General features: G+C 42.3%; 1 protein-coding gene across 6 annotated transcripts in view; it reads right to left on the bottom strand.

Moving 5' to 3' along the window:
• Positions 1-2823: 2823 nt before the first annotated feature.
• The window catches only part of GALNT9 (polypeptide N-acetylgalactosaminyltransferase 9), a 327400-nt gene continuing 304798 nt past the window's right edge, over positions 2824-25425 (bottom strand). For all 6 annotated transcript variants that reach the window (XM_043498205.1, XM_038373241.2, XM_038373244.2 and 3 more), the window contains 2 exons: positions 4967-5134; positions 2824-3472 (listed from right to left, as the gene is read on the bottom strand). In XM_043498205.1, the coding sequence (XP_043354140.1) occupies positions 3326-3472; positions 4967-5134 (315 nt within the window). In that variant the 3' untranslated portion in view covers positions 2824-3325. The remainder of the gene's footprint in view (positions 3473-4966; positions 5135-25425) is intronic.

Genomic DNA, 25425 nt, shown 5'->3' with positions numbered 1-25425 from the left:
CTGGATCTGTAATGTAGCAGAGATCATGGTAAAGATTTTCCTTGACTCTAAATAACTCAGCAACAGAAGTTGTGTTAGGGCTTTACAACATAAGATCCTGCACCACACACCTAAGCTGCTAATTAGAGGAGAATCAGCCCTGATTCTCCTGTCACATTCCCATCAGGCTGCAGTAGAGATTGAGTCCCTAAATGGCTTTTTTTCTGCTCCATGCATGGAAACTTCTCCATCCCCTGGCTTCCTGGATCATTTACAGAGGTCACCAAGAGCTATGAAACCTCGGGGTGGAGGGTGTGTATGTGTCAGGAAGGCAGAGGTTAGAATTCAAATGTTGTGGGCCCACAAAAGTGCAGAAACCTGTCCATATGTAGAGAGGCAGCCGGTTGAGCCACTCGTGTTGCTTTGCACAGGAACCTGGAAAATCTGGATCAGGTTCATAGTGTCACTGAGTAGGGCTTTGGCACCAGGCCTTACAATCTTTCTGTAAGCAGATCTCAAGGACAATCCTTTCATGTTCATTAACATGTGTAGGTCTCTGTAGTAATGAGGAAGTCCCCTTGCTCCTGTGAAACTCTTTGCTGGGAACTGCAGATCTGCCTTGGCTACTCAGCTCAGGTCACCAAGCTGGAGTGCAACATTCCCTTTTCGATGTCAGGTTAAGAATCCTGCATTCCCTCAAGTTTCTCTAGAGATATGTGTCTTTCCTATTATTCCTTCCAGGCCTGCAAGGGCTCAGGCGGGCTTGCTGTCCCACCAGAAACCCATAATTATGTGAGGATTCATGATCCCTCACAAGAGAAAAGAGTAGAAATAGTAAGTGCAATATGTGGATAGGTTAAGGGGGGACAGTTAAGGGGGGACAGTTAAGGTGATAGTTAAGGTTAATGTTACACTTGAATAGTTACATGAGTAGTCTTTTCCTCAGCTTCAAACCACCCTCACCCAAACCATTACTGGGCATTTGTGAACTGGAAAGACTGCTTGTTACAATGGCGGTGAGTGGGAATCAGTGTGCCTCTGTTCCCCAGTAACTTTCCTTTCCTTTGTCTTGTTTCTCCAGGCCAAATATTTCAAGGCATAAACTCCAGTCACAGGAAATGACACAGAACAAGGCCTCAGCACAACTTCTCTCTCTTTACTCTTTATGTATCGGGGAGAAGATGAACTTTCATTCTTACAGGGCATAAGAATAGAGTGCATTTTTCAAACCTATGTAGAAATCCTGTGCCAATCCCTGCACAAACTACTTAAGACCTACTGTACAATATAGGGCTAGAGGATTTAAGTGGTGAGCTTCTGTGGATCTTCTGTACTGAATCTCACCCATATTCTATATATATTATTAAATTGTATATTTAATTAATACATAACCCCATCCATGTGACCCAGGAGTAAAGATCAGTGGTTTGTCACCAGAACCTCCAGGTAATACCTTTATATTACATAGTCACATATTCAGCTTAAGAAATAAAATAAGGACAAATCATATTAATGCGCTCTCCAAATTCCAGCTAAGAGTTGACAGGAGCCAATGAAATGTACATGTTTACTTTTAATGTTTTATTTAATACAATGCCCTGGATAGAAATTAACTTTCTTTGCTTCTATTTCATTTTGCTCCACTTGCCTTGAAATGGGAACTGCAAGCTCTTTGATAAGCAGATCATCTAATTCACTCTACCATGGTGTCTGTAATTATCTATGATTCCTTAGTGAATTCTAACAGATATTCCCTTCCCCTCCTACCCCTTTACATTGTGACTGAATGCTGTGCTGCAAAATGCTATCACCATGGCCTGATCCAAAGCTCACTGAAGTCAACAGGAGAATTTTCATTGACTTCAATGACCTTTGGATCAGGTCCCATCCTTGTTCCAGACCTTTGCACATGGATCCTGATGGGTCATGCAGTGAAGTGCAAGCCTACAAAGGTGCTGTCACTGCTAAGGATTATATAGTCAACAGTAGTAAAACTTATCAATGGCACATTAATAGAAATGTTACTTTTTATGTTTTCTGGTTCTTTCTTGTTCTAATCTTGGATAACTTTAGGATTTATCCTTGCCTCTTTTCTCAAGTGATAAAAGGATGTGGTTACAGCAGGAAATGTGCCCTTGTGATCACTGACATTCTGCACGCCTATAGGATGTGTAGCAGGGGGTGCAAGATCTTTAAAAATAAGAGCCTAAGGTCAAGCTCCTAAATGCAGATTAGGCACCTAAATAAATCACCCAATTTTCTGAGTATCCAGCAGCTCCCCTTGGTTTCAATGCAGAGCTTCATAGGTGCAGTGTTATGCCTTACATTGGTTTCAGAGTAGCAGCCGTGTTAGTCTGTATTCGCAAAAAGAAAAGGAGTACATGTGGCACCTTAGAGACTAACAAATTTATCTGAGCATAAGCTTTCGTGAGCTACATCCGATGAAGTGAGCTGTAGCTCACGAAAGCGTATGCTTAAATAAATTTGTTAGTCTCTAAGGTGCCACAAATTCTCCTTTTCTTTATGCCTTACATTGTAACTGCAGTTAGAGGGTAGGTTCCTGATGGATGTTCTATAAACCCAAACTACAGTACATACATTGTCCCTCAGGAGTTAAATAAGGAAGTGCTGTATTGTGGTTCTTTTATACTGGCAAGACCTAGAGGTGACAATAAAATGGAGCATGTTGATGTTTTAACTATTCAGAATTTACATGAGGACCACCAGGATGCTGCTTTTGAGCAGGCTGATGATACAAAATCACTTGTAAACATGTGCAGAACTGGCTCTTCCTATAAATACAGACACTCAGGCAACCACCCTTGAAATTTACAATATATCATATTTTGAAGTGTTATTTATTCACAGTTTTTAGCTGTTTAGTACAATGAACCAGACATGCTGAAAAGATGGGATTTCCCAATCCACTTGTATAGGAAGTACAGTAGAAAAGGCACATGATTATTCATCATAGGAGTTGTGCACCAGTCAATAACTTAAAGCTAAAAAGCTATCCATCAGAGGATTCTTTTTAATGAGGCAGTAGAGGGAACTCGCCTTTGAACTCATCACAGACACAGCTGTCTTTTAATTCCTCTGGGAGAGCTGGAATGAGCCCACTTTTCTGTTCAGTTTGATCATCCCAAGATTTCCAGGGCATCCATTGATCTGAGGGAGAGTCAGGCAGGATGCTTATTTGCCTGTTTGTTAATCAGTGCCTCATAGTCCCTGGCCCTGGGGAGTCAACTCCTTTTCATAGTAGTCTGCTTTAACACAAATGCCTTGAAAGGTATCACACACTGAGCAATGGACGATGGCAGAGATGACAGCTTCTCAGCCCCATTAGTCAATGTCGACCATGTTTTATCCAGTTTCTAATCATCCATTTTTGCCCCGAGCACCTTTGCACCACAAGTCTGAGCCCAAAATTGGCATCCTTTGACATTTCCACTTCTAGACACCGTCCAGTGTTTCTGCTGATGATTGGACCATTCTGAATTGAAGAAAGAAAAACATTAGCACTGAGGATTTGTCCCGCACTACCCAATGGCTGATTTTTGCATTACAGTCTTTCCATTATTCAGGTATTTGAGCGAGGAATGAGCCTGCATTTGTGGCTGGTTGCTGACAGAGTTGTGCTTGGCAGTGTGGCTAGAACAGAGATTTCTAAAACAGAACAACTTAGCTGTGCTAAGGCTCCTTGGGATGAACCTCTGCTAAGAAAGGTGGGACGGGACTGTCTGTAAATATGCAGCATGATCACTTTCTATCGGCAAAAGTTTAGAGCCCAGTAAGTGGATTCATACAAGGCAAATACTGCTCTGCCTGAAGCCTCCGGGAATAGATTTGGGTCCACACACAGACCGGGTGTGATGACACAGGTGCATATGGCAGCTGGAACCAGTTGGAGGCAGTGCAGGAGTCACAAAAGTCTATCTCTTGCTGTTTCAAAAGCCTCTATGACAGCTAGCCACACGTTTCATTTGTAGATCAGTTCAGAGAAGCTGATGACATCCTTAACTGAGCTCTGATGCCTTTACAGGGACATTGTGACTTTGAGAATCTTACGCAAAATGATTTTTTTCTTCCTGTTAATCCGTCAGCATGAAACAAAGACGTGATAAAAGCTGGGGAGGCACAGGAGTCGAGTGGATATGGCACTGGCGTAACAGTCAGGATGCTTGGCTTCATTTCTCAACTCCGTGACAAACTGGCTGCGTGACCTTGGGCAAACCGCCTCACCTTTGCCTCTTTTCGCCCTCCTGCTCTGAGTCTGTCATGTTTATTTAAGACTGTAAGCTGTCTGGGACAGGGACTGTCTCTGGCCTCTGTGCTTGTACAGTGCTCAGCGCAAGGGAGAGCTCTGCTGATGGCATGACATAGCCCGGGAATGCTGGCTTTCATGGCTGAAGTTCTCTTACACTAAGGACTTTATACTTTGCCAGTACGCATTTGAAACGGTAACACCCTATGTCATTGTTTTTCTATTAAACTGAGAATTTTAAAACCAGCCTTTGACTCCAAGGGTACATCTATGTTGCAGCCAGGGGGTGCTATCTGCAGCTCAGTTAGACATAACAGCACTAGCTGGACACTAGCTAGCTCGTGTGGGTCCATCTACGCAAGTTGCCATTCCTACCCCCGGCTGCAATGAAAATGTATCCTCAATGGAGGGGTAAGTGGAAGGGTTAAGTCTCATTTGTAGCTTGAGAGAAGTGTGAGTGTGTGTGTGTGTGTGTTTGTAAAAGAGTTGACGCAATCTCAATATCTTTCCACCTGGTCTGGTGTCTTGTGTTGTGAGCTCTGAGCTCTCTCCCTTTTCCTGAACTTTCTGAGGAACCTGTGGTTGGAGATATATAATCAGCGCAAATAATGTGCTTTGCTTTTGCTTAGCAGCAAACAACTACATGGATTCCCTATTACCTAGAGCAAGCACTCCGGTCTAATTCATAGGATCACAAACCTCTTTGAAAGCTCTCTTCCATACCTGTGTAAAATCCCAGAGCCTTTGTGCTGGTCTCAAGACATCTTCACATTTCTTCAGAGTAGGGGTCCTGCCTTTCCCATCATCAACAAGACATTTGGAGTCAGGCAAAAAGGTTGTAGAGCCCAGAGGCCCTAACTGCAGGAGCCCTTCAGAACTATAGCGGACAAGCTGGAGAAAAGAAGGAAGAGAAAGACAACACATATTTTAAGCCATATCAACACCACTAGAGACTTCCAGTGCCAAAGGCTGGAGAATTATGCTCACCCACCACATTTTCAACTGTGGTTGCTTGTTTTGGGTGCCCTACTTTGGACAACTAGGGCCTAAATTAAGGTGTGCCAACTTCAGAGGGAGTTGAGGCTGGACTAACTTACACCAGGGGATGGTTAGAATATAGGGAACACACAAATGGCTTAAAGCCACCCTGGCCCCACCATCCATTTCTGCCCCAAGTGCAGGAATGGAGCAACTGAGAACAGGGCCCAGTAGCTCCTTTATGTTATCCCTTGTGGTTGGGGTGCCCTATTCCAGCACATACTTTTTATGCAGAGAAGGAGTGAAACATATATTACCAGCATGGCATCGCTCATAAGACATATAGTTCTTCCTCCTTCTCCCCACCCTCTCAAAAGAAAAAAAAAACAATGTTGCAAAAGGGCAATCAAGAAAATGAAGTAATCAATATGTAAATCATAACCACTCTTGAATCCATTCAGTGGGAATTGATTTAACAAGGACACAATGGCAATTTGCCATGCAGTTTGTTCTTAAGAGCTCTGTCAGAGCATATTGAGAGCAACCACTTTAATTAGTTTTTGTAAATAAACATTATGGAAAAAAATCCATCAGCACAACTTGTACATCAGGTATCCAAAAATAAGAGAGGAGGAAAACAGTCGATTCATGAAGGAAATAGCAGATCTGCAAATGTATGCTTCAGATCTGGACAACAATGAGCTAGCTATTTCACTTCTGTTGAGGGCTAAATATTCAGAAGTCTAGTGATGTGGTAAATGCTATTGGCTATAATTAAAGGGTTTAGTAAATGACATCTCTTATTTTTGAGCTTTTCTTTAATAAAGAAAAAAGTTTAAGCAGGCTGCATGCAAGCACTAATGACTTAACATACACAACATATGATACACTCATTAATATTTCCTATAGGAGTATAATGACCTTCAGAATTTACCCTTTCTTCATTACACACACACACACACACACACACACACACACACACACACACACGACTATTTCACTTGTTTGAAGCCATTGTCCAGTCCAGGAGATGTGAAAAATGGATCTTTTGGAGCTGTCACTATGTAGAAGCAAGGATTCATTTTATTACATTAGGGCCTGGTTGGGGGAAAATATTAAAAAATCAAGAGGAGGGCTGCTCATGACTAAGGGTTGCTTCTACATCATGCACTATGATGCATGCATGATGCATGCAACATATCCATGATGCATGCAACATATCCATGATGATGGTAGGTTCTCATTGCATTTCATAACCTGAATATGATAATAATTAATAGTACTTTCCACATAGTTATAAAACAGCCTTTCAGCAGAAGACTCCAAAACACTTTTAAAACATCTTAAATTTCATAGCACCCCTGCCCACTCAGGTGGAGAAATGTGTTGTCCATTTTACAACCAGATAAACTGAGCCACAGAGAGGTTAAGTGATTTGCCTTACTTGAAATGGGGAAGAATTTTTAGCCTCCTTTTATAGACTGGTCAAGTAACATGTTCACGATCGTGTGTCACAGAGGTCAGGCACATGTTCAAGATTACACAGCAAGTCGAAGGTGAGCCAGGGATAGAACCCAGGAGTCCTAACTCCCTCCTTCCCAACCACTATCAAATGCTCTTTCTCCTCTATAAACTGTTTTGAATTTTTTAGTTAAATAGTAAGGGCATATTCTGCCCTTCTCAGTTACATAAATGTGATTCTGGGATAACTTTGTTGTGTCAAATTCCAACCAGTCGCTTGTTTAAATCTGGGGTAACTCCAATGATGTCTCGATTTACATGTAAATGAGATCAAATTTTGGTCCCTGGGCTCTAGATTTAACCATGAGCAGAATTTAGCTCGAAGGATATTGCTAACTGGAGACTACTGCATGGCTCACAGTATGAGGCAGAGAGCTGCAGAGCAAAATCTTCAGGCACTGGAGAAATGCAATTATCACCCTGAAATTCACTGCCTGTATTGTCTTATTGCTGTTATGGGACTGAAAATACTTAAAAAGGAATGGAAGGAAGGTCGTGAACCCTTGGCATTTACTGGATATTACTGACCAGGGCAAGTGATGATAGATTGCTAAAGATATTTCCTCATTCTTCTTAGCCTCAGCAAGCACATACTGTGAATAATCATATCTTCCCATGGCAAAAGAGCTTTGTCTGTTCACTTTTAGACCCAAGATCCTTTGACTGAGCATGTGTTCAATGTTACCACCTGACATTTTTGTTCAGTGCAATTATATGGAACAAGGAGTTAGGCTGGAGACTGCATCAGAGAAAGCAGTAGAATAACCCCATGAGGATTTCTCTTGTGGATGAGTAAATGACATCAGTCAGTGCACTGTCTGTACATTGTAAATCAAGGTATTATAAGACACCTAGTCTTGCCTTTGCCTGTATGGGGTTGGGGAAGTGTTTAAAGCAGGCAAACTAGTTCAACATCTGAATGGCCTGTCAGCTCACACAAGTGAACTTCTTTTCCTTCCATACAAGGGTAAAATCTGTTGGGTTTTTCAACATTCTGCATATTTCACACTTCCAACTCACTGGGAAGGATGAGCAGAGAGTGAGAACGAGACACAGTAGTGGCTGGAAATTGCAGCCACAGCAATATGGTTGGCTTGTGTTATTGTAGTTTTTATGTATCCACCCCTCCCCTGCACAACTCTAAATCAAAATATTCACTGAAAATTGGTTAACTTGCCCTAGCTAGACAACTAAGTCTGGTGTTGATAATCAATTACATGATCTATAGTCCAGGGCCAATTTCCCCTGTGGATCAGAACACTCTGTGGTTTAAATGACAAGAATTTGCCACTGCAAGCCCTAAAATAAACAGCTTTTCTAAAATATTTCCTTTCCTTTGGAATCCCTACAGCCTAGAATTGTGTGTGCTGAACATCACAGGAACCAACACATTCTGATGTTATAATATTTATAGGGCAGACCCATCAAATACAGATAACCTGCTAAGTAATGTTATTTCTGCTTAGGTCTCATATAGGAAATATATATATATATAGGGTGAAGTCAGTCTACAGAAGCACCTGCTACCGTGACGGAGTGAAGGCTACAGCCAGAGAACAGATCAATGCTCTCAATTATCTCAGTAGATGAAAATGGTCCCATTTGTGCCATTGTTGTAAAGGGCATGTCAAGGGTTTAGTCATCAAGGATTCATATTTTCATTTGAGTCACATTGGCCACCAAGACTTCAGTCCCCCATGCAAGACCTTAACATCATAATAAGAAACACAGTTCTTAGCATCCACTCCTGTAAGGATTAGAGTTTAAAAACTCATGCCCACAATCAGGTGGTTGATAAAATGTAATAGTCCTCCAATTACTCCAAACTTGCATATGGCTAACAGATCCTAAAACATCCCAAGTCATCGGTGCTAAAGTACTTTCATATTAAAGTAAGTGGTTTAATACTGTAGATCAGAAAAAAGGGGCAAAGACAATGCTTCAACTCTCCTGTGGCCTTCCTTAACAATATAAATAAGATCTGGAGCTTTGATGCCAAATTGTTGGAGTGTTATTGGATTTTGTCAGATATTGTAAGTCAGACAGAGAAATCTGTCTGCAGCATCTGAATAGATACAATAGAAAATGTTAGTTCTTTCCCTGACTAACATTTTACTTTCTATCAAGGACGGAGGGGAATTTAGAGAGCTAACTTCAACTTTGGTGATCATTCACTGAGGTCAGTTTAACTACACCAAGGGTGAAATTAGTTCATACTATCATACCTGACTGCATGGGACTCATTTGTTTCTTCTTCGTTTGTATTGTGGTGGCACTTTGAGGCCCCAACAGAGATCAGGTCTGATTGTGCTAGGTATTGTACATACATATATTGAAGAAACAGTCCCTGCCCTGAATTGATAATAATCTAAATAGACAAGATTGAGTAAAGGTGGGGGAAAAGAAATTCTATTATCCCTGTTCTATACTGGGGATCTTAGGCACAGAGGTTACGCAGGGAATGAGACCACATATTAAACACAAACCTCCTGAATTCCAAAGGCTGGCCTTCTACTAATATTTTATCGTATGCTCTTTTTTTTTAATCACCTAACACACATTCATAAGGTTGTGTTAATTTATTGAGAGAAAAGCTGAAGGCTGAGGTGAGGTAGCGAGATATATATTGCAACTGTTAAATTAAAAGTTCTTTTCAGAGGGTTCAACCTTTGTGGGACATGCTCCCAACCAGAAGAGCATCTATACATTCTCCCTGCAGCATGGGTTGTAACATCTTGGGCCAAATTCTTCCCTGGTGTAACTCAACTAAAGTCAATGGCATTTAACCCTTTCATTTCTCTCTATAAAAACAAGTATAACAATGTCTCGATGCAGATTATATCCCTGATCATTTTACATGTTCATCTTCTGTAGTCCAGAATGAAAACAAAAATATGATTTTGAGACTGGCATGAGGCTGAACCTTAGCCGAGCGTTTCCCTTTTATCAGAGAAGCGCTAAGTGATCCATATAAGTGAAACTGAAGCCAAGTGTTCTATTGAATACCTCAAAATATAATCCTCTGATTATCTGTTGTACATGTGACACTAGAGGATTTCTTCCTTCTACCGTTCAGGAACCAGAGTGGAATGAGAAAACTGCCAGAGGTTATTTATCAAAGCAACCATCTCCAGTTTTAAAATGGTAAGCAGTGCTATCCCTGGAAGGAGTCACCCAGATGGTGACTTTCTGATAAGTAAAAGATAGCTTTTAATTCAAGGTTGGTATCTTAGAGTGTCTGCCCCACCTAATTTTCATTCCACAGAGACAAAGTGTGAAGATCTCCACATGCTCAGATAACTGTTGTAGGAATTACCACACTGATGGACTTTGGCAGTTTTTAAAATTAAACTTTTTTTTTTAAACTTCCAATGCTGTTTTGTCTTCCTAGGCTAATTTTAAAGCAGGCAATCTCATCTGTAAACCTGTACTGAAAACAAGAGAGAAAGGTCCCTTGGAGTCTGAAACTTCTAGCCTACCCGGGAGCATAAAGAAATTATGAATAAATATACCGATTTGTACAGAACATGCAGGTGCCAAGAAGACAAGCAATCACGCTTTCATCCATCCCAGGTTCCAAACAACTGACCGCACCATCCAGTATGCAACTCCAGAACACCAGAGCACTGTCAAGTAAATTGTTAAATATCTGCCCTCGAACAACAATTTAAGCGAGGCCTTTCATCTACTCCTTTCCCCTCTGTTTCTGTAGCTACAGTGCTGCAGGAATCCAAATGCTGAACTCTCCTCTTTCTACTTGATCTATATGCCAAGAGAGTTCTCACTTCCCCATCAGCAGTGACTCATCTCTGTACCAGTGGGGGAGTGTGTATGCATGGCGGCGGGAGGAAGGGGAGTTGCTGTAGGTTGTTCATCAACACGTTTATGTCCCCAGCTGCCATTTTCCCTCTTCCTCTTTCACACACTGTATAATATCAGGGCTGCCTCATAGCATTCGAGATAGACACTGAATTCCTTTAAGACTGTGCCACCACTCGCAGATAGTTGATGCAGGATTGTATATAAACTCTGCAACCACTCTGCAATGCTCCCAGCCCAAGTTAGCCAGGAATAGGAGAGCCTGGAAATGATTCTCCTACGAGACAGCATATCTTCCACTGACTGCCTCATCTTCTCGTTCAGAAGCGAGTCTATAATAATGGTTCATTAGACAGCAATGCAAACCAATGAGTATTAGAGATGGCAAACTTGCAGACCAGTCTTAGCAGTTCAAGATTCCTGTCATTCTTATTTCTTTCCTAAAAACTCTTAAACCCTATACCACATTTTGCATGTTCTTCAGTCATTTCTTGTCCAGCAATGACTCACTGTAGTTTAACTACAGGTGTGTTTTTAAATAGAGTTAGTTAAACCAGTGCAAAACCCTGTCTCCACATGCTTCACTTGGTTTAAACCTGGCTTTTATTGATTTCGCTTGAGTCAATTCTTTCACAAGTTAAGCTAGTGGTAACCCAGCGGTAACTGGTGTCAAAAGTGTCCACACAGGAGTTTGCATTGGTTTAACTAAATCTATTTTAGTTAAACTGGTGCAACTTATGCAAGAAGATAAGACCTTAGCTAGTGAAAAAATAAACACACAGAGAGAAGTTTTATTAATGGTGAGGATTAAGGAGTTAAAGGTGGAATGGTTGGGATGTCTTTGGCTAGTTGTATGGTGAAAGCTATGGTTCAAGGATATGCAACACAGAAATAGTGAAAAGGATAAGTAGTGGAAAAGGAGGATAGAATGAATAATGCAATCATAGATGCTGATTCAGCATGTGCTTAATTTTAAGCATGCCATTGCTCATTGACTTCAATAGGACTTCTAACATACTAGCAGTTAAGCACATACTCAAGTACCTGGCAAAATTGGGGCCACAAAATCTAACAGATCATGGGATGAATATTGAGCTGCCTTCACAGCAGTGAGAGGCACAAAGTACCAGTGATAATCCAACTGGTGAAAACAAGTGCCGGTCTAGATGGGATACAGTCTTACATGCAGTAGGAGCATGAAAACAACCCAACTCAATACTATACAGGCAACTTATGTTTAGTACATGAGACTTAAAATGTCAGGAACTCGAAGCTAAACATGACAGGCAACTATATTTACCCACGCTGATTACAGAGGGGTTTTAAAAATGATTTAACCTAGTAAAATGCTAGCTGTCAACACCTTTCGTGCTATCTACTTGAATATCCTTGAGTAGGGTTTGCCCAGCTTCAGTCCTCACACTGAATTAATTTTGTAAATTGTGATGAGATGGTATAACTTTTCCAGCTGTGTAATCATTAATTAACTTGGCTGCATGTGAGTGACTCCAATCCATGCTTATCTGCTAAATGCTCAGCTTAGATAACACAGCACCTCTCCATACAGCTTGGTGTTTCTTACAGAATGTAAACTAAATTTTGGGGGGGGGGAGGAGAATGGATAATAGTATTGGATGATCCAGTAGATTAACTCCTCCACTTTGCCAATTTACCTCCCCTAAATATCATTCTCAGGCACTGGAAAAAGGTATTTTAAAGAGCAGTGCAAATGGAAGAGGGAGGTAGTGTGGTCTGATAGAGAAGGCATTGGACTGGGAGTAAGGAGAACTGGGATTGGTTCTGGGTTCTGCTGGCATGAAGGGCATGTCATTTCACTTTTCTGCGCTTCTATTTCCCCTCCCGTCCTTTGTTTTGTCTATTCAAATTGCAAGCTTTTTGGAGCAGTGACTCTCTCTTCCTGTTCTTTGTACAGTCCCGACCCCCCAACCCCCAGTGCTACTGTAATATTAACAACAACAACAACAACAACAGAGTATCAACATTTCTCTCAAAATATGATTGCAGTCAGTATTGAGTATCTGAATGCAAGAGGTTTTAGACAGAAAAATCCCCAGCCTGATGTACTGAACAGAACCATCAGTAGCAAATTTTGGACAGGGCTATGAAACAGTACTTGTCCTGCTTCCAGCCCTAAGGGATTGAGCGGAGGGATTAGTGTTACAGTCCAATGCTAACTGAATCCTTTTATAAAAGTGTGAATGAGAGGGAGGGGAAGGGAGTCTTTAGGTCTCCCTCAGTCTCCAGTTGCATATGAAGCCAAGCTCAGATGCTCTTGCTTAGGACTGGGCATAGCTGGTGAAAGGGCTTGCAGGGACACTTCCCAAGCTTGCAGGTTTGGGGGGCTGCCAGGCGCCTGGCTGGTGAAGGGGGTTTGTGTGCATTCTGGCATATTGATACCTATTAACTAATCAAGAGACAAAATACTCCTATGACAAAGGTAGGTAAATATTATGATCCCCATTTTACTCATCAAACACAGAGATTAAATGAAAAGAAAAGGAGTACTTGTGGCACCTTAGAGACTAACAAATTTATTTGAGCATAAGCTTTCGTGAGCTACAGCTCACTTCAGGATTAAGTGAGCTGTAGCTCACGAAAGCTTATGCTCAAATAAATTTGTTAGTCTCTAAGGTGCCACAAGTACTCCTTTTCTTTTTGCGAATACAGACTAACACGGCTGCTACTCTGAAACCAGAGATTAAGTGGTTTGATTAAGGAAGAGTTGGTGTCAGAACTAAGATTAACATCATGTGCTTAGTCTATGAGATGACAATACTTCTCCCACTATGGAGCTGCTCCTCCTTGTGCTCGGGACCAGCAGATAAGCCAGCCCAGCTGCAAGCAGCTATCTGAGAGGGCACCTTCAGCAGCATTCCAGGCAGTACCACCCATCAACCAGCTATGTGGAAACCAAATATCAGTGCCATTTTGGTTCAAAAATATTCAGATCCATGCACCTTCTTCTCCCCAACGCTAATAAATGCCTGATCCCTGCTTCCTCAGAGCCCTTCCAAACAAACTTCTTGCTCACCTTCCCTTGCTATTGGGCTCCAGAGCTTTTCAGATCTTTGCCATGTTGGCTGTCTCTGCAAGATCAGAAATTCTGGGTCTCCCATGCTCACACCCGAGAGGAGCATAGTTTATTATCTTCTTTTGACACATCAGTTTTCGTGGAAAAGAACGGGTGTGGTCCATCATACACTGAGCACTGTAGCTGCATGATGGATGCGCTACTTCAATGGGAAGAATTCCCAACCCTCAGAAGAGGATCCGTAACATCTACTGGGCAGTGCCATGTAATCCTGAAAGGCAAGGGGGACTTGTTATGTCCCACATGAAATGAACTAAGATCAGGCTAGAAAGGCATGGGAGAACCTGGTCTCTGCTGAGACATTAACTGAAGCTTAAGACCTATGCAGCCTGATAGCCAGTTGGTAGATGGTGGGGGAAATGATTACTCTGCTTTTCATGGCTGTTGTTCAACCTTAGCAACTTTCTAAACCACAACTGTGATGCATCCCATCCCCCTTTCTTTTCAGAGTGAAGTGTATTGTATCAAATAAGAGAGTCAGGGTGACCCACTTCTAGGTTGAACCTGCTAAATAAATTACAGTCAGAACCATTTACCTCACTATCTCCATCACTACCGGCACTAGGCACAATATTAGAGATTGAAAAGAGATCTTCTACAGGGACTTCAAACTGGGACCTTCTGGCTGAAAGAAAATTTTGCTAGAGACTGAACTCTCTGTATGAGCCTTGGCAGCCTCTCACTGAAATGGACTCTTCCTGGAAATCTCATTTGCATCTAATTAAGAAACTCTATTTTGTTATCTTAACCAAAGGCTACTCCATCTAAATTTACTCTGAAAGTGTCAGTCAAGTGTCCTGTAATAAGACCACCAAGAGTGGATGCGTTGGCAATGTGAATTGAACATCTATACACTTTGCTGTAATAAGATACGACCTGTCACTGGCTTGCAATTAACCACAATAGGCTATATTTATATTTTGCAAATCTTGTTATGCTTCCATGGTAATGTACAAGCTAAGATTCCAAGCCAATAATATGTATAGCTGAACTTTAGTTAATCGTTTAGTCGGTGATAAGGTCAGACTTTATTTATGCATGAATGACTGTTCATTAATGCAAGTCTGATTTAGATGGTGCTTCAACAGAATTTAAAATGACATCACAGAAAAAACCAAAGTCCTGGACTTAAATAACATCTGTGCTCATTAAAAAAAGTAAAGTAACAGCAATACAAGCGTGGGATGAAGAGATTTTGTTTTAAAACCTCAAAATATTTGTAAGAAAAAAATTATATACATACAGACGCTCCCCGATTACGCAATCGTTCCATTCCAGAACGCCTTGCGTAACTTGAATTTTGCATAAGTCGGAAACATATACCCAACCATTTGCAACCCCGAAACAAACGAAAAAACCCCTCTCCTATTTCTAGCTTACGGAACTTTTCCCATAAGTGCGGATTTGCATAAGTTGGGTCTTGCGTAACCCGGGGACCGTCTGTATTTAGGAAATAAACCTTGATTAGAAAAGCACTTAAGCATACAAATTTAAAACAATTTTCATAATAGTCTTAATTTAAAATGTGCTTAAACACCACTTACATCAACTTTAAGCATGTGCTTCACTCCATCCCTATTCAGCAATGCACATAAGCATGCGCTTAAAGTTAAGCTCATGCTTAAGTGCTTTCCTGAATTGGGCCTTACCAGTCTACTCTAAAGCTCAGTTAAGTCAATAGGACTACTCCTGTGAGCAAGTGATAACAAACATGTGTAAGGGTTGTACCTGCTAACCTGAATTAGCTAAATTTAGTATTTTGCAATGGGTCTCTGAGTTATAAGAACACATTAACAAGATTCTACTATTTTCTTTAATTGACATCTTCAGAACATAGATTCACATAGTAAATTATGTAGTTCTTTTATTACTATAGTGTGACTGAATTTTGTTCAATTAACTTCTTACAGGGAAGCCAGACATTTTCATTTAGGATTTAGAGAAATTTTTGTTTTATAATTATTATAGGTCAATATATTTGTGAAAGTATCCCCTATAAATTGAAAAAGCATGTGCCTAATATCCCATACTCTTTGTTTGGCTAATATTGTACTGGGATCAATGCTGTTCAACATATTAATAAATGATCTGGAAAGAGAGGTAAACACTGAGGTGGTAATGTTTGCGGACTATATAAAATTACTCAAGATAGTTAAGTCCAAAGCTGACTGCAAAGAGTTATAAAGGGATCTCACAAAACGGGGTGACTGGGTAACAAAATTGCAGATGCGATTTAGTGCTGATAAAGTAATGCATGTTGGAAAACATAATCCCAGCTACACGTACAAAATGATGGGGTCTAAATTAGCTGTTACTACTCAAGAAAGAGATCTTGGAGTCACTGTGGATGGTTCTGCAAAGACATCTATTCAATGTGCAGTAACAGTCAAAAAAGCTAACAATGTTTGGAACCATTAGGAAAGCTACATTAGGAGCTACAGCTCACTTCATAGCTTATGCTCAAATAAATTTGTTAGTCTCTAAGGTGCCACAAGTACTCCTTTTCTTTTTGCGAATACAGACTAACACGGCTGCTACTCTGAAACCTGGAACCATTAGGAAAGGGATAGATAAATAGACAGAAAATATCATAATGCCACTATATAAATCCATAGTACACCCACACTTTGAATACCACATGCAGTGATGGTGGCCCCATCTCAAAAAAGATATATCAGAATTGGAAAAAGTACAGAGAAGGGCAACAAAAACGATCAGAAATATAGAACAGCTTCCATATGAGGAAAGAGTAAAAAGATTGGAACTGTTCAGTTTGTAAAAGAGATGACTAAAAGGGGATATGATAGAGGTCTACAAAATCATGAATGCTGTGGAGAAAGTGAATAGGGAAGTGTTATTTACCCCTTCACGTAACACAAGACCGGGGTCACCCAATTAAATTAATAGGCAACAGTTTAAAACAACCTAAGGAAGTAATCCTTCACACAATGCACAGTCAACCTGTGGAATTTGTTGCCAGGGGATGTTGTGAAGGCCAAAAGTATATCTGGGTTCAAAAAGTAATTAGATAAATTCATGGAGGATCGGTTCATCAAGGCTATTAGCTAAGATGTTCAGGATGCAACCCCATGCTCTGGGTGTCCCTAAGCCTCTAACTGCCAGAAGCTGGGACTGGATGACAGATGGATCACTCGATAATTGCCCTGTTCTGTTCAGTCCCTCTGAAGTATCTGGCACCAATCACTGTCTGAAGACTGGATACTAGGCTAGATGGACTTTGGTCTGACCCAGTATGGCCATTCTTATGTTCAAATGTTTATTTACTATTGTGACATTGTACTGACCTTCTTTAGCAGGAACACATAATTAATGAAATCTCTGGAAGGTACGAGGAAGTTAAAAAATCCTTCTGGAACAATGTGAGTGAGGTTGATTTCCCTATGAAATATCTTGAGGTGAGGGAAATGCAAATTCTCCCTCTCTAAAGCCAACCTTTGGGAGGTATGTGTATACTAGTTCAAACTGGATTCTCCAAAGAGTAACACACAAAGAAAAGACTTTTGGGTAAAAAGCCTGACTTTAGGCTGACTCAGGGCCTTCTTTCCGACCCAGCAAACGGACAGGTCCCCCGGTCCTTGGAGGACCCCCATCCTTAGGAGAGGATTGGAAGGAGCTGGCCTCATAAGACTGTTGGCTTGTTCTGAGCTGAAGCTCTGATGAACTTGTGACCTCAAGGAAGGCCCTAGGGTAAAGTGTTGAAAGATTCCTGTTGCCAGCACCTGTGAGAGAGTGGGGATGAACTCTGCTAAGCTTATTAACATGCGTGTAGCTTCTTTCATTGTTTTCTGTGTAGTGCTTTTTCCCATAGGAATAAAGTAGGTTTGCCTAGAAAACTCTATGTGGTAACTTATATCCGTAGCAATCACTCAGTTACTAGTCTCTAAGGAGAAAGCAAGCAGGTTTGTTTAGGCAGACTCTCTTTGCTGGGAAATACACAGTGAAGGCAGGGAACTGTGCAGCCTGGAAATACCCTGGTCAGAAGAGAGAGATGTGGGTCTCCACCCAAGAGAGGCAACAGCTGGGGAGCTGGAAGCCTGGGAGTAGGTGCCCTCGCTGAACCACTGAGGGGAGCTAGAGGTACAGTTGCCCTGAACTGTGATGTTACAGATATAATGTAAAGTACAACATAGTATAAAGTCTAGTCTAGTCTAATTTTTAAAATAATACATTTTAAATGACTCTCTGGGTATCATCACTCCCTAGATAGTTATGCTATGGATCTTTGCAATTCCCAAATGATCTGTTTTTGATGATACACGAAATGTCCAATGACCATTGAGATTTATATCTATGGCATACTTATACTACCAAAACCAGCTAGGATTGTCACTGGACATAGGAGAAGAATGAGGGAAAAAGTTTTGAACATATTTTCGTCTAAGAAGGTCGTGGCATTGCAAACATCTGTGAATTATTCACCCAGCTTCTAATGAAAAGACATTACCAAAAATTATTCCATTCAAAAATATGATCTAGTGGTGAAGTCACTTACCTGAGACTCAGGATATCTGGGTTCAATTCCCAGCTCTGCCAAAGACTCACGGTGCGACCTCTGAAAAGTCATTTAATCCCTCTGTGCCTCAGTTCTCCATCTGGATAATGGGATACTACTACTACCTTTTTTATTAGAGCATAAACTTTCATGAGCTACAGCTCACTTCATCAGATGCATCCGATGAAGTGAACTGTAGCTCACGAAAGCTTATGCTCTAATAAATTTGTTAGTCTCTAAGGTGCCACAAGTACTCCTTTTCTTTTTGCGAATACAGACTAACACGGCTGCTACTCTGAAACCTGTTACTACTTCCTTTGTCTACCTTTAGCTATTTGCATTGTAAACTATCCCGGGCATGGATATAGCTCACTATATGTTTTTACAGATAGCACAATGAGGTTCTGACTGGGGCCTCTAGGCATTATTGTAATGCAAATAATTAACAAACCACCACTGCCACAATTAATTGACTAAACTATTTAACTGGCTTGGACAGTTACCTGCATGATCCTGTTGAAGGATATATTCACACCAATGAGTGATACCGTGTTGGCACAGGCTGATATTGTACAGGTATGGAGGGAAAAAGCGCTGGAGTACTAGATTTCAGAGTAGCAGCCGTGTTAGTCTGTATTCGCAAAAAGAAAAGGAGTACTTGTGGCACCTTAGAGACTAACAAATTTATTAGAGCATAAGCTTTCGTGAGCTACAGCTCACTTCATCGGATGCATTTGGTGGAAAAAACAGAGGAGAGATTTATATACACACACACAGAGAACATGAAACAATGGGTTTATCATACACACTGTAAGGAGAGTGATCACTTAAGATAAGCCATCACCAACAGCAGGGGGGGGAAAGGAGGAAAACCTTTCATGGTGACAAGCAGGTAGGCTAATTCCAGCAGTTAACAAGAATATCAGAGGAACAGTGGGGGGTGGGGTGGGAGGGAGAAATACCATGGGGAAATAGTTTTACTTTGTGTAATGACTCATCCATTCCCAGTCTCTATTCAAGCCTAAGTTAATTGTATCCAGTTTGCAAATTAATTCCAATTCAGCAGTCTCTCGTTGGAGTCTGTTTTTGAAGCTTTTTTGTTGAAGTATAGCCACTCTTAGGTCTGTGATCGAGTGACCAGAGAGATTGAAGTGTTCTCCAACTGGTTTTTGAATGTTATAATTCTTGACGTCTGATTTGTGTCCATTCATTCTTTTACGTAGAGACTGTCCAGTTTGGCCAATGTACATGGCAGAGGGGCATTGCTGGCACATGATGGCATATATCACATTGGTAGATGCGCAGGTGAACGAGCCTCTGATAGTGTGGCTGATGTGATTAGGCCCTATGATGGTATCCCCTGAATAGATATGTGGACAGAGTTGGCAACGGGCTTTGTTGCAAGGATAGGTTCCTGGGTTAGTGGTTCTGTTGTGTGGTGTGTGGTTGCTGGTGAGTATTTGCTTCAGATTGGGGGGCTGTCTGTAAGCAAGGACTGGTCTGTCTCCCAAGATCTGAGAGAGCGATGGCTCGTCCTTCAGGATAGGTTGTAGATCCTTGATGATGCGTTGGAGGGGTTTTAGTTGGGGGCTGAAGGTGATGGCTAGTGGCGTTCTGTTGTTTTCTTTGTTGGGCCTGTCCTGTAGTAGGTGACTTCTGGGTACTCTTCTGGCTCTGTCAATCTGTTTCTTCACTTCAGCAGGTGGGTACTGTAGTTGTAGGAATGCATGATAGAGATCTTGTAGGTGTTTGTCTCTGTCTGAGGGGTTGGAGCAAATGCGGTTATATCGTAGCGCTTGGCTGTAGACAATGGATCGAGTGGTATGATCTGGATGAAAGCTAGAGGCATGTAGGTAGGAATAGCGGTCAGTAGGTTTCCGATATAGGGTGGTGTTTATGTGACCATCGCTTATTAGCACCGTAGTGTCCAGGAAGTGGATCTCTTGTGTGGACTGGTCCAGGCTGAGGTTGATGGTGGGATGGAAATTGTTGAAATCATGGTGGAATTCCTCAAGAGCTTCTTTTCCATGGGTCCAGATGATGAAGATGTCATCAATGTAGCGCAAGTAGAGTAGGGGCATTAGGGAACGAGAGCTGAGGAAGCGTTGTTCTAAGTCAGCCATAAAAATGTTGGCATACTGTGGGGCCATGCGGGTACCCATCGCAGTGCCGCTGATTTGAAGGTATACATTGTCACCAAATGTGAAATAGTTATGGGTCAGGACAAAGTCACAAAGTTCTGCCACCAGGTTAGCCGTGACCGTATCGGGGATACTGTTCCTGACGGCTTGTAGTCCATCTTTGTGTGGAATGTTGGTGTAGAGGGCTTCTACATCCATAGTGGCTAGGATGGTGTTTTTAGGAAGATCACCAATGGACTGTAGTTTCCTCAGGAAATCGGTGGTGTCTCGAAGATAGCTGGGAGTGCTGGTAACGAAGGGCCTGAGGAGGGAGTCTACATAGCCAGACAATCCTGCTGTCAGGGTGCCAATGCCTGAGATGATGGGGCGTCCAGGATTTCCAGGTTTATGGATCTTGGGTAGCAGATAGAATACCCCAGGTCCTGGCTCCAGGGGTGTGTCTGTGCGGATTTGTTCTTGTGCTTTTTCAGGGAGTTTCTTGAGCAAATGCTGTAGTTTCTTTTGGTAACTCTCAGTGGGATCAGAGGGTAATGGCTTGTAGAAAGTGGTGTTGGAGAGCTGCCTAGTAGCCTCTTGTTCATACTCTGACCTATTCATGATGACGACAGCACCTCCTTTGTCAGCCTTTTTGATTATGATGTCAGAGTTGTTTCTGAGGCTTAGGATATAGGATTCTAGGTCACCACAGAACTGTATCAACACACTTTGATTCTCTACAAAAGAAAAAGGACACTAAGCTATCTAAACTACTATATGCCACAAGGGGCCACAACAATGGTTCCCGTAACCCACCCAGCAATATTGTTAATCTATCCAACTATACTCTTAGCCCAGCGGAAGAATCTGTCCTATCTCGGGGCCTCTCCTTTTGCCCCTCCACCCCCACGAACATGATACAGTTCTGTGGTGACCTAGAATCCTATTTTCGACGTCTCAGACTCAAGGAATATTTCCAACACACCTCTGACCAACATATTAACCCACAGAGACCTTCCTGCCAACACTACAAAAAGAAGGATTCTAGGTGGACTCCTCCTGAAGGTCGAAACAGCAGCCTGGATTTCTACATAGACTGCTTCCGCCGACGTGCACGAGCTGAAATTGTGGAAAAGCAGCATCGCTTACCCCATAACCTCAGCCATGCAGAACACAGTGCCATCCACAGCCTCAGAAACAACTCTGACATCATAATCAAAAAGGCTGACAAAGGAGGTGCTGTCGTCATCATGAATAGGTCAGAGTATGAACAAGAGGCTACTAGGCAGCTCTCCAACACCACTTTCTACAAGCCATTACCCTCTGATCCCACTGAGAGTTACCAAAAGAAACTACAGCATTTGCTCAAGAAACTCCCTGAAAAAGCACAAGAACAAATCCGCACAGACACACCCCTGGAGCCAGGACCTGGGGTATTCTATCTGCTACCCAAGATCCATAAACCTGGAAATCCTGGACGCCCCATCATCTCAGGCATTGGCACCCTGACAGCAGGATTGTCTGGCTATGTAGACTCCCTCCTCAGGCCCTTCGTTACCAGCACTCCCAGCTATCTTCGAGACACCACCGATTTCCTGAGGAAACTACAGTCCATTGGTGATCTTCCTAAAAACACCATCCTAGCCACTATGGATGTAGAAGCCCTCTACACCAACATTCCACACAAAGATGGACTACAAGCCGTCAGGAACAGTATCCCCGATACGGTCACGGCTAACCTGGTGGCAGAACTTTGTGACTTTGTCCTGACCCATAACTATTTCACATTTGGTGACAATGTATACCTTCAAATCAGCGGCACTGCGATGGGTACCCGCATGGCCCCACAGTATGCCAACATTTTTATGGCTGACTTAGAACAACGCTTCCTCAGCTCTCGTTCCCTAATGCCCCTACTCTACTTGCGCTACATTGATGACATCTTCATCATCTGGACCCATGGAAAAGAAGCTCTTGAGGAATTCCACCATGATTTCAACAATTTCCATCCCACCATCAACCTCAGCCTGGACCAGTCCACACAAGAGATCCACTTCCTGGACACTACGGTGCTAATAAGCGATGGTCACATAAACACCACCCTATATCGGAAACCTACTGACCGCTATTCCTACCTACATGCCTCTAGCTTTCATCCAGATCATACCACTCGATCCATTGTCTACAGCCAAGCGCTACGATATAACCGCATTTGCTCCAACCCCTCAGACAGAGACAAACACCTACAAGATCTCTATCATGCATTCCTACAACTACAGTACCCACCTGCTGAAGTGAAGAAACAGATTGACAGAGCCAGAAGAGTACCCAGAAGTCACCTACTACAGGACAGGCCCAACAAAGAAAACAACAGAACGCCACTAGCCATCACCTTCAGCCCCCAACTAAAACCCCTCCAACGCATCATCAAGGATCTACAACCTATCCTGAAGGACGAGCCATCGCTCTCTCAGATCTTGGGAGACAGACCAGTCCTTGCTTACAGACAGCCCCCCAATCTGAAGCAAATACTCACCAGCAACCACACACCACACAACAGAACCACTAACCCAGGAACCTATCCTTGCAACAAAGCCCGTTGCCAACTCTGTCCACATATCTATTCAGGGGATACCATCATAGGGCCTAATCACATCAGCCACACTATCAGAGGCTCGTTCACCTGCGCATCTACCAATGTGATATATGCCATCATGTGCCAGCAATGCCCCTCTGCCATGTACATTGGCCAAACTGGACAGTCTCTACGTAAAAGAATGAATGGACACAAATCAGACGTCAAGAATTATAACATTCAAAAACCAGTTGGAGAACACTTCAATCTCTCTGGTCACTCGATCACAGACCTAAGAGTGGCTATACTTCAACAAAAAAGCTTCAAAAACAGACTCCAACGAGAGACTGCTGAATTGGAATTAATTTGCAAACTGGATACAATTAACTTAGGCTTGAATAGAGACTGGGAATGGATGAGTCATTACACAAAGTAAAACTATTTCCCCATGGTATTTCTCCCTCCCACCCCACCCCCCACTGTTCCTCTGATATTCTTGTTAACTGCTGGAATTAGCCTACCTGCTTGTCACCATGAAAGGTTTTCCTCCTTTCCCCCCCCTGCTGTTGGTGATGGCTTATCTTAAGTGATCACTCTCCTTACAGTGTGTATGATAAACCCATTGTTTCATGTTCTCTGTGTGTGTGTATATAAATCTCTCCTCTGTTTTTTCCACCAAATGCATCCGATGAAGTGAGCTGTAGCTCACGAAAGCTTATGCTCTAATAAATTTGTTAGTCTCTAAGGTGCCACAAGTACTCCTTTTCTTTTTACTCTCCTTACAGTGTGTATGATAAACCCATTGTTTCATGTTCTCTGTGTGTGTGTATATAAATCTCTCCTCTGTTTTTTCCACCAAATGCATCCGATGAAGTGAGCTGTAGCTCACGAAAGCTTATGCTCTAATAAATTTGTTAGTCTCTAAGGTGCCACAAGTACTCCTTTTCTTTTTGGAGTACTAGAGTATCACAGATGACCTGATAGGGGACCCAGGGGGATAGCTGAATGATACCCACCCAAGTGGGAAGCATGCTCAAAAAGCTTCGGGGCTCATCCAGGACTGTTAATGCAGGCAAAATTCCCACGGCTGCATTGTTTAATCAGGCTCTGGCTTTGGTAGCAGAAGGAATGACCATTTTGTGAAGTGAAAAATAGTTTTCAGCAGTGAAAAGAGCTTTCTGAGTAAAGCTTGTTTCTTTGTGAAACTTGTTGGCGTAGGAATAGTTGAAATGTTTTGACTGCTCATAAAAATGGCAAAACCATACATTCAATTAGCTTTACTTTATGTATGAAATGTGTCACACAGTTTGATTGCCTTCTTCTCCAGGGGAAAAAAAAACATTTTAACAATCAACTGGGATTTTTGTGTGTAGGTGTGACATTTATTTACTACTCATTGCTAATCAAACCAAGGACCCAATCCCACAAGCATGTGCATGCTTATTTTAACCACTTGGGGCCTGATTCAAAGTCCACTGAAGTCAATTGAAAGTTTCTCATTGACTTCAGTGGGCTTTGGATCAGGCCCCTGAGCAATCTTATTCAATGGGACTAATCATGCGCATAAAGTTAAACACATGCATAAGCACTTGCAGGATTCATGTCCAAATGAAACTTTTTGGTAACAACTACTTTATACATACAAGCTCCCCCTGCTAAGCCTAGTCTACACACAAAGCGGCACCAGTTTAACTAAAGTTAGGTTTTAAAAATGATTTAGTTGAGCTGGTGCAAAGAGCTGTGTGGAAAATCTTATTTTGGTTTAAACCAGGCTTATTTTGGTGTAGTTTAAATCCATTATAAGCAGGTTTAAACTAGCCTGAAATAAGACACACAAACCAAAATAAGACTCTCCACAGAGAGGTTTATATCAGTTTCACTAAACATGTGATATGTGTGCAGACAAGGCCTCAAAACCCCGTGTGGCCATTCTTAAACAAATTTAAAACAGGCTTACATCGGTTTAGCTTGTCTGATGCAAGGATTTGCTCCAATTGCTCTAAGGAATTGCTCCAAGTCAGTTTTTAAACCACTTTTAATTAACCCAATGTAAGCTCTGTGTATAGATGTGGCTTTGCTCTTTCAGCTTTCATTTGATCACTGCTGCCCCAGAAAAAAGATCCTCAGTTACTCAAAGGATAAACTAGTAGTGACCAAAAGCCAAAATTTTGCCAATATCCATCTGTAGTGGGGTGGACACCTGCTCGGGCCCAGAAGGGTTTAAGATAGCCCTGGGAGAGGGCTGGGGCAGAGGAAGGCAGCTGGGCTGATTGCGGAAGCAGCCTCGGGGGTGGGGAGGGGGGTGCGGGGGAAGGGGCCATGCCCCAATCAGGGCCCAGCTGGCTCTATAAAGGCTGTGAGCCAGAAGCCCAGAGAGACTCTCTCTCTAGCTTCTGAGAGGGAGGGACCTGGCTGCAGGGACCTAAGAAGAGTACCTAGATTGGAGCAGGGCTGGGGAAGAGCCTGAGGAGCTGGGGAGCTCCAGCCAGAAAAGCCCCAGGCTGCGGCCTAGCATTAGGCCCAGCAGGTACTGGGGTGGCAGGGCAC

Source organism: Dermochelys coriacea, chromosome 15 (genome assembly GCF_009764565.3).
Source record: "Dermochelys coriacea isolate rDerCor1 chromosome 15, rDerCor1.pri.v4, whole genome shotgun sequence".
Taxonomy (NCBI): Eukaryota; Metazoa; Chordata; order Testudines; family Dermochelyidae; genus Dermochelys; species Dermochelys coriacea.
The sequence above is the reverse complement of the archived record's forward strand: the minus strand, read 5'-3'. Positions and strand labels throughout refer to the sequence as shown.